Source organism: Parambassis ranga, chromosome 15 (assembly GCF_900634625.1).
Source record: "Parambassis ranga chromosome 15, fParRan2.1, whole genome shotgun sequence".
Lineage (NCBI taxonomy): Eukaryota > Metazoa > Chordata > Actinopteri > Ambassidae > Parambassis > Parambassis ranga.
The window spans coordinates 6,745,945-6,755,998 of NC_041035.1; the positions used below are offsets into that span (position 1 = coordinate 6,745,945).

General features: G+C 40.9%; 2 protein-coding genes across 3 annotated transcripts in view; one reads left to right on the forward strand and one right to left on the reverse strand.

Annotated features, from left to right (window-relative positions):
• Window positions 1–3,584, reverse strand: part of kcnq5a (potassium voltage-gated channel, KQT-like subfamily, member 5a) — a 68,694-nt gene extending 65,110 nt beyond the window's left edge. Inside the window, exons 1-2 of one of the 2 annotated variants that reach the window (XM_028423575.1) lie at window positions 3,446–3,584; window positions 2,911–3,320 (exon numbers count right to left, since the gene is read on the reverse strand). In XM_028423575.1, the coding sequence (XP_028279376.1) occupies window positions 2,911–3,254 (344 nt within the window). In that variant the 5' untranslated portion in view covers window positions 3,255–3,320; window positions 3,446–3,584. Of the gene's footprint in view, window positions 1–2,910 lie in introns of both variants that reach the window. The other variant, XM_028423574.1, reaches the window with a different exon arrangement.
• A 1,573-nt stretch (window positions 3,585–5,157) lies between these two features.
• On the forward strand, window positions 5,158–7,979 carry cnrip1b (cannabinoid receptor interacting protein 1b). Its single transcript, XM_028423776.1, has 3 exons — window positions 5,158–5,336; window positions 6,239–6,383; window positions 7,815–7,979. The coding sequence occupies exons 1-3, from the start codon at window positions 5,158–5,160 to the stop codon at window positions 7,977–7,979; spliced, it is 489 nt and encodes a 162-aa protein (XP_028279577.1).
• The last annotated feature ends 2,075 nt before the right edge of the window (window positions 7,980–10,054 follow it).

The window sequence follows — 10,054 nt, forward strand, 5'->3', positions numbered from 1 at the left end:
CAGGGATTCCTAAGAAGTGTGGTATAGATCTAAAATACCTACACGCAAGGTCCAACAGTTTGCTGCAATGTGGATCCACATGCATCTGTTTCAACATAACTGCATACTAATTAAACGATCAAAGCAAACTTTTCTTTTATAAATCATGTGCTTTGCGTTGTTTGTTTGTCATCGCTTACCACGTGTGAATGAGTGTGTGAGGAAAACATATGTGAAGCCATGTGATTGTGTGTTTCTGATAAGCACATCTGAAAAATGATACTCATTTTCATTTGTATGAGTGAGTTGGTGTGTGCAGACATCAGCAGTGTGTGTGTTTGCTGAAGTTTGTGTGATTATTGAAGAAATCTATTTGCTTACCGGTAAATGTCATCCGTGACACTAAAATAACTGTAAATTAATAAACTTTAAAGAGCAGTACCTTTACAGGAGCAGCTGATTTAACAAAGAGCCACAGTGCTACATTATACAGTAGGCTACAGGATCCTGTATTTGCAAACACACTACAGCTTTCATTTGCAATCTGGATAGATCAAAACTATCCACAATCAACAACCAACCTGACTATGCAATTAAATCTAAACTTCAAAGTTTTACACAAGCTTGCAGGACATTTATTAAATTAATTTAGTGGAATCATTTAAGATCAATGATTTTCGCTGAGGAAGGAGGCACCAGAAGGTTCGGAAGGTTTCTAAGAGCAAAGCAAACACTAGCAAGTTAATGAGGCAATTAAAATCCAGACCATCCTGCCCAGGAAATCCACAGTAGTGATCGAATTTGTAAGGTCATTGAAACAAGTACATAGTTAGGTATGTAACTATAAGCCATTTTTTCTTTGTTTTATCAGTGTTTATCCAGATTTCAAGAAGCCAGATGGGGAACACTGGGCGAAGGTGAAAGAGAGCCTTGACTGACCTAGGACTCGGCTGGCAGGAGGGGCAAGGGAGAGTTGCCGGGACAAGCGAGTCTAGAAGCGTGTGCTCGTCTTGTTGTCACTATGACATCAGCCACTTTCACACAGAGAGTGTGTTTAATGCTGCTCTGAAGACATCCTCTTAATTCATCTTTGCTTGCTCACAAATGAATCTGGCCTCATACATGCTTTGATGCGAACACAACCTTTGACACACAAGGCATAAACATAGACATAGACACACATGAAAACACATAAAAGTGACCAAAACATCCGTGTGGAAGACAAATCTGTAAATCACAGCAAAGTATGCAGACATAACTGCAACACAATTTGTACACATAAAAGCACCTCAATTACCTACAAATCACAGGCCTACATTTAGATCAACAAGACTGAAACAAAACAAAGAGCCCTAAACCCTCTAATCAAGGTTTCAGAAATTCTCTTTTAAACATCCTCAATAATTTAAAAGGTGTTTACATCTCTTTTTTTAACAGTCATTCCTCAGGTAAATGTTTGTTTCTCCATTAAAGGTCATAAAATACATTCGTGCTTTCTGTCAATTTGAGCAATTTGAGATTATTTACCCTAATCTCTTGTTATCTCACTTAAACAAATTGAAACTTTCTTCTATCAATTCGTACATGCAGCTGATCCAAACTAAGTGTGGGAGGCTGCAGTCATGAGCAGATGTAATGACTTAACCTCTGTGACCTCAGCTGTCCCGACTGAGCAAATAAAACGTCAACATCCAGCTCCCTGGCCCCTCCTCTGACAGCTCCACTTCCTTTTCACAGCACTCCTCTTCCAACAGGACTCCATTCAGGATGGGAATGGATGTGAGGTCTCAGTCCAAACACAGTGTGTGACAGTGATACCACAATGTAACAGATATTATATATTTTATATCTATGCACAAGAACACAACCAATTGCTGTGCCCATGCAACACCTACTGCCACTGCAATTGAAAAAAAAACACAAAGTAAATCCGTCAGCTATGTTCTCTAAAATATCCTTACTCACCTTACAAATTCAATCGAGTGTCAGCACAGATGTAACAAATTGACTGCTAAAAAGATTAGCTTACACATCTGCAAAAGCACATCAGCTTACAAGCACCTATACTGTCTGACTTTGAGGTGGCACCTTCCATGCACAACAAATCATGCAAAACTTTCTATTTACCAGTGACCACCCCTTTTATAGATGAATCCCACTATGTGCAGCATGAAAACAAATAACAAACCCTTTTCTGAACATCAGCAACAATCTGCAAAATGGTTGATAGAAATTACACAAAGAGAAAGAGAGCTAAACTGCAGTCATGCAAGCGCTATTTCACAGCAGGAAAGCAAGCAGTGGTCAGTGGAAGGCTGGTTTGAATTTAAAAACTGAAACATGTCAGCTTTAAAATGATCCCTCCTGGACTTTTCCCATAGCCACTCTCTGTGCGAACCAGCTGATGAAAGACTCAACATCACGCGAGGGAGCAGCAGCAGCAGTACAATGCTGACCTTCTTTTCCACTGAGCAATATAATGCAATAACAATAACATTTTGTTAAATACGCTACATGTAGATTCTGCACTGGCACACACATACTATCACACTGCTGCTTCAGGCTGTTTTTTTCTGGTCACAGCAGTGGCTAAAGCAACAGGTGATCATCCTCAAAGGAAATCTTGTACTGAGACCCTTCTAGGGTAATAAATAAAGGGGGAAATAGAAACCAATTCACAGTGTGTCTGTGTGTATCTGCGTGTTTGTGTTGATGTCTGTGAGAATATGCAACCACATCCTCATCAGTTTGACAGCATAAGTGATCCCTGTGGTCATTATCATCAGGTGAACAGACCAAAATAGTTCAGATGTTCCTCTTTAAACTTAAATTAAAAATTTGACTAGGAAATTATTTCAATGCTAAGGAGTGCACATGTTTCTAAGTGACTTTTAGTGTCTACATCTCTGCAGCAGAAGTGGAAGTACTCACACAAACGCGTGGTAGACGAAAGCCCATTCTCTCGGTCTTTCCAACACGTTGTAGAGGTAATTCTGGAACCGCCGGTAACGCGCGTTCCTGCGGCCGCTCTGCCCGCTGTAGGTCAGCGGCTTCCCCAACAGGCTGAGCCGGGCGCCCTGCTTCCTCTCCGCTCCCGCCGCACCTGCAGCGACAGGAGACAGGAGACCGTCCCCGACCCGTACCGCGTTATTCATCGTCCTCCGTCCTCCAGACTCCACATCTTTCAGTGGGTAGTCCTGCGCCCGGCGTCCCGTAGAGGTCTTCAACCAGAGCCCGGTGCCGCCGCTCTCGTCGCCGGTATGACTTCGAGGCATGGCATCACCAGCGCAAGTGTGCAGTGCGCTGGGAGACCGGCTGACATTCACATGTAGCCAAGTGCTCTAAAGACAGAGGGTGTTTAAAACTACTTTATCTTTCACTGTAGACTAATAAACGGAAAAAGTGGGTGAAGAGTTAAAGATTACTCATCAACTCTGATCTTGTCATTATGTTTAAGCAGACTCACAGTCACACTTTTGCCATCTGCGCGAAGCTGGAGAAGAGTTGGGTTATGAAGGAGGGGGGAGGGCTCTCCTACCCACCCACACGCTCTTTCTTCCCCAACTCACTCTCACTCGCCGTCTTGTTTTCTTTCTGTCAAACCGTGTGGAGCTTGCCGGCGTGTCCACCTCGAGTTTTCTTTTACGCATCGGGCAAAAAAAGAGCGCAGCACCTCCAGCACCACTGGATTGTAGCTGTTCTGACCGTGGACAGCTGCAGTTGTGGTTTTGTCTATGATTGCATGAATATTAAAATGAATAGGCTAATGAAGAAACGTCAAAAGACACCGATGCGCCGATGACGCAGGTTTTACGCAGACGAGGAAATCGTCCAATGCCCCAAACACCCGAGGTGATCGTTTTCTGTTTATATGAAAAAAATAAATGTGATAAAGCAAGTGAACATGCTGCAATCACCCACCACACAACATCACACGCTCTGAAGCGCCCTCGGACAGAAAAACATGCGTTGTCTTGTGCGTTAAACAGCAAAAGATTTGAGGAGATCTCTGGGCACGAAGTTGTGTAATGTAAGCATAAACACTGCGGGGGGTCAACCAGCACTTTAGCAACCCATCCCGTCTGCCTACACTCAAACAATCCGAGTTGTGTGATCTGAGAGCGGTCTGCTTGGAACCGAACAAACACTTTGTTGGTGCGTCACTGTCTTTTTCCTGTTGACCGACCACGTGACCCGTAGAGATTCACTTTTTTGGGGGGGTCAGTCTTAAAGAAATGGGTAAAGGAAGAGTAAACTCAAATCACATGACTCTATTTTTAAGTTTTTCTTTCTTTTCTGAACGCACAAAAGCAAAAACCCATGGCAGAGATTTTAACTTTTTGAGCAATGATAGTGTCAGTGTCCAGCAAGGAAAAAAAACTATTTTATATTTTGTCATGACCCTACCCACTATTATTGTAATTATCAGTAATATTACTACAGCAGCAGCAGGTATCGTGTTAACAGGCTTCAGCAGGTCTTCCACAGCAAATAAACTGTTTCTATGCCCGTTCATGCTGCTGGCTTTTCTGTGATGTGATCCAAGCCTGACCTCTAGTGATCAGCTATTGTAATTACACTAGGGCGCCCTAAAAAAACTGTCCACAGGCAGCAGGCGGCTATGTTTTGATTATCCTGGTTCTAGCTCGTCTTGTACTTTCATATAGTTCTGCTTTTACTTCTGAAACAGGCCACATTTTACTTGTAGGGAAATGCACTATAATACAATTCTACAAAGTTGGACCAGTCAGTAGGCTACTGGCTTTATTTCAGGTATTGTTTTGATTAACGTCAACAAACTGAATTCACCCTTTTTCCAGATTATTGGTTTGTGGGATTTTACTCTGCGGTTCTAACTGGCAGAATTTCAGCACCAAGGACAGCGAGGAACATTTGGATGGACTGAGGAGAGAGACAGAAGGGTGGGAGGGGAGAGTTGGTGAAAGAGTGACTGAGAGATTTTCAGAGAGAGAGAACATTGGTTGGGATTACGCCGTGTGCATGTTGGACGGGATTACGCATAGCAGCGCAATTCCCTGTGCAGGGCGTTTAGTGTGTTCTTAGTGCTTCCGCGCACGGCATTTCTCCCTCTGATCTGCTCACCACCTGAGCACACAGGCGACCTCCTGCTCCCAGGAATACCGCTTATTCTGGAGATACACTATAGCCTATGGAAACATGGCCGACGTTCCGCAGATTGTCAAAATTGGGATTTCATTGAAGATGCTTCCCAACAACAGCGCGGTTTACTTCAAGTCCGATGGCGCCCGTTTCGGACAGACCAGGACCATCAAGCTGCTGACCGGGTCTAAATACAAAATCGAGGTGGTCGTTAAACCGGGAGCAGTCGAGGCCACGTAGGTAGAATGTGGATTATCCTGACCTGGTCATAGCCCAGACAGCTACACATATTAAGGCAAATTTCACGAGCAGATCATCATATTACATCCAAAAAATGATTGACACTCAATAAGGAAAATATGAATATTTTCTCTGTGACAGGGGGCTCTTTCAAAACAGATTCTGCTGTGTTATCAAATGAAATATGCTCCTACAACATGCCTGTTCTCTGCTTCACCTGCTTTCTAGTATTCCTGCAGGTTTCCACAGAGAGCAGCCTAATAGTCTCATTTCTTGACGGATAATTAAAGCCTTAGACATGTGGCTGATTCCTCTAAACACTGCTCTTATCAGATTGACTGAAGAGAAGGCACCTGCGAGATTTTAGGGCTGTATTGGAGTGCAGAAAGAAGTGGACATTCTTCTGTTTTCCAGACTGCCTTTTGTCATATTAGTATCAAACAATCAATGCAGACGAACTTTTGTCTTTTTTGTCTAAAGTGTTGTAATAAAGCGCTCATCCAATCAGAAAGACCAAGCTTAACTCGCGTACAGGATTTTACATGGAGCATTTAAAGGCAGCGTAAACCCCCAATTGGATGCATGTCAAATCCAGCACAGATTAGAAGCGTCATTCCAGTGTGTGTGCTTTGTGTCACCGCCCTCTTGTGATTTGCCTACAATTCCTGTATTATGTAATGCATGATGTTGTACTTCTAACTCCAAATAAGGATTAGTGTAGTTATATCTAACAGCTATCAGGCTGTGAAACATGCCTGGATGAGCACAGCAGCCCTGGTGTAAAAATAGGTCACACGTGCAATGATGCATAGGAGGTGTTGAAATGAATTTTTGGGACACATGAATCACAGCTGCTGTTGTCTATTTGTCTGTCTGTCTGTTTTGTTCCCTGCTCCAGGTCAATGAGTTTGGGTGGGGTCACCTTCCCCTTGGAGCAGCAGTCTAAAGACCCACAGTCTGTGGTCTATACTGGCCAGTATGACACTGAAGGGGTGGCACACACAAAGAGTGGAGAGAGGCAACCGGTTCAAATCAGCATACAGGTATGGAAATGTAGCCTACTGGAATACATAGCTACTCATTTTCATGATAAAGGGTTATTATTTCTGTTGAACTGCACCAGGTTTAGTGTGGAAGCAGCCCGCAGCTTTCGTGCTGAGGCATTTCATCTTGTAAAAACTCTCTTTGGACGACAGCAGCACTGAACAAGTAAAAGGATTGTATGCATAAAAAAATTCTACTAATATTATCTGTGAGATAAGTTTTTGTCCAAAAAATATATTTGTTTTTGATCATATTCAGAATAGGGTTTACATGATCGTCACAGGTTTGATAAGATTTCTGATCACTACACTCTTTACCAGGGAAGTATTTAGAATCTAATGCTGTTAAGAGAATCCCTTCAAGTATTCCATGTAAAACATTCAGGTTTCTCAGTAGGACGTGACCTTCACCTGCTTTCTAAAACCAGCATAGCATGTTTACATGCAACACATGAACAGGATACTAGTGACACATTAGCCTGTTTATACTAATTTTATATTTTGTACTGAAAAGTTCAGTGGCTAAGAAAATGATTTACCATAGCCCCTAAAAGTCATTTCAAATGACTTTCAAATGCACCTTCATGAGGAAGTCAGAGGCAGATTAACTATAGATGGTTTGGGTTAAAATATAATTTGTTGGCATCTTTAATTTTATCATTTTGATCACATCTGTCTCCACCGTTCCCAAGACTATGTTTCATCATGTTCTCATAAGTTAAAGTGGTGGACTAACCAGATGTGTTTATGTTGCTGTGGTCATGATTCTCTCAGCTTTACTAAGTGTTTTACATTATATCCTGATAGCTACATACATACCTTAGTAACTGTAATTAACTTAATGTTTTAGAGTTGCTAGTAATAATAGTGATCAATGAATGTAATGTGTTTTTTGCTCTGAAATTAATAATTAACATTATAATGAATTAATTCTATGATGTTATATAAAGATAGTCATTGTGTGCCACTGCGACTATGCACACCATAGTTCTTCCTGTGTGAGGTGTGCACAGTTTTAGAGCTGGTTCCCAGTGTTCAGCAGGGGAAGGCTGTCAGCCTGCAGCACTAAACAGATGTTTGAAGGGAACAGCTGTTGTAATCCATGAAAACACCAACACTCATCTTCAGGGAAGGCCATGAAACATCTAGAAGATTTGTATGTTAAAACATACACAAACAAGTAGTAACATACCATTGGCATACAAATGTGTGTGTGTATCCCATCTGTCTAATTCACATCTCAGGGCATCTAGGATGAAGTGATGCATGTGTTTGCATGTTTGTATGTATCCATCTGTCAGTTGTGCACACTTTCATCTCACCTTCAAGTGACTTACAGTCTGTATCATGAGTTTCTTAGTGGTCTTAGAGTGTGTGTCTGTCTGTATGGGTTCATCACACCAACATACTGAAGTCATGTTTCGGCTTCAGTTCACAGAGGCGGGGATGTTTGAAACGGTGTGGCAGGTGAAGTACTACAATTACAACAAGAGGGACCACTGCCAGTGGGGAAACAGCTTCAACAGCATTGAGTACGAATGCAAACCCAACGACACACGCACGCTCATGTGGGTCAACAAGGAGCAGTTTGTCTGACAGCCTCAAGATGTGTGTGTGATATGTGATGTGTGTGTTGTGGGTATGTACATGACACATGTGCTCCCTTGTGTTTTCACTGCCTATACCAGTGCATCTAAAGCTGTGTGAAATCTCCCACTCTCTCATTATGCGGTAAAACAATGCTTCTGTTCTACTGCCAATTCATTTTCTATGGCACCGTATACAAAAAGCAGAGCAGTTGCCAGTCGTTAATGACACAAACGGGTGAACAGCAATTTGATTTATCTAAGGCTCTATTTAATTATTTATTAAAAAATAAATGTGATAAATATTTTGTCAGGTACAGTTTGGTTGTGGTAACTGTCAAGTGTGATAAGATGTAAGTGTCTGTACTGTGTTTTTTTGTGTTTGTGTCTGTGTTTGGGAGTGTTTGTCTACAGTGTGCTGATGGTGCTTGTACAGATGTGTTTATGTACAGTGAAGCCACATGCAGAGAGTTTCATTCCCAAATCCTTATTTTCCAGATATCCACATAATGTCAGTTCTTAGAAAACTACGTGAAATATAGGACCAAATGTAGTTTTAACTCACAGTAGGGAGCACTTCCTACTTCAACCAAGTCTTGTGTCCTTGCATGAATGACGTTTTGATTTGATTGGCTCCAAGTGAAAGTCTTCCCATCGGTTCTCAGATCTACAGTTGGGGATACATTTTTAAACAACAAGAGCGGGGCAAAGAGACTAAAGAAGATCTCTACTGAAATCTTCACACTTGTTTTAGTGTTCCAAAATCACATTGAATATCCACCCCATAGTCAAAAATAAATATTGTACTGTTTGGGACAGCAAAAGGGCTACTAAAAGAAAGTGCACACATAATAAACAAAAGTGTTTACAATTCCTCATCTGCACATAGTACACCATAAATAATGATGTTGTAAGTTTTAGTAAATTAAAAACTATTTTTGGGAGTGTTAATACCAGAGTGCAGACTTCTTTTCATCTGGCATGATTGATGTCCAGCCTTATATCACATGGATGTGTGTGATTTTTGTGTACTTTTTGTAACAATATCCATATCTAGACACAGTGGATGTGTCTAGATACACAGATAATAGATATGAGCCATAAATCTTATAATTACCTGCTTTTTACACAACGACACCTAGCAACCAAATCAACGTGCATTAAGCAGCATGCATCCACTTATGACGACAGCCCTGTGCTTGTGACAGCGTGACTGCATGTAAACATCAATGACATCCTCCTGGGGTGAGCTTTAACGTTTGTCATGGGCGGTGATGCATGGTAGGGAAGTTATATTTGGTTTCACTCTTTCCTGTTTTTCTGCTTGCCTGCAGTAGTTGGGCAGATATTTTCTTGCATTATGATATCTTGGATCACTGCCACTGCCTACATCTTGATAAAACAAAGCACCATGATTTTGGAATGAAAATCTGTGTGCAGCTGTGTGGATGTTTATTGTTTGTGATATGGTAGAAATGCTGGATATGGGTAAAGTTGTTCCCCTTTTTGCAATGTGTTTGTTCTCTCTACCTCTTAGCCATGAATATTTGTGTTCGATAATACAGTATATATATATACATATGTATGTATTTGGGGCATATAGAACATAAACTGTGAATGACATTTTTTCTATTTCTTGTGAAAAAAAACTTGATATTTTTAAAAAAAATATTTTTGTACAGTGAAACATGAATTGTTTTCATATTGCTGTGTGTACTTTGGTAGAAAATCTAAAATATTTTCTTTTTATTTACCTATGCAAGAAACTATAGCAACAATCTAATGATGGCATTGTGCAATATTTGTGGTGAAATTTGCATTACATATTCTGACCTTTTCAAACTGTGTTTCTAATGTTATTAAATTAAAACTAAAAAAAACATCTGTGTGACAAATGTCTTCAATTAACGCCTCTAACTGTAAGTGTGAAGAAACATTTAGTTTTTAAAACTAACCTTTGTGCAAGTCACCTTGCAGTTACATCACAAGTGCTACTGGATATCATTTACCATCTGACAAACTGTAAACATCTCAGATGCTCAGATGAATGAAGCTGACAGTACCAACAGATTGTCATGTGATGTT

Excerpts from the sequence above, each read along its gene's own strand:
- cnrip1b (XM_028423776.1), top strand. The coding sequence starts at position 5,158 with ATGGCCGACGTTCCGCAGATTGTCAAAATTGGGATTTCATTGAAGATG. Across the intron at positions 5,337-6,238 it reads CCGGGAGCAGTCGAGGCCAC|GTCAATGAGTTTGGGTGGGG; the intron begins GTAGGTAGAATG and ends TCCCTGCTCCAG. Across the intron at positions 6,384-7,814 it reads CGGTTCAAATCAGCATACAG|TTCACAGAGGCGGGGATGTT; the intron begins GTATGGAAATGT and ends TTTCGGCTTCAG.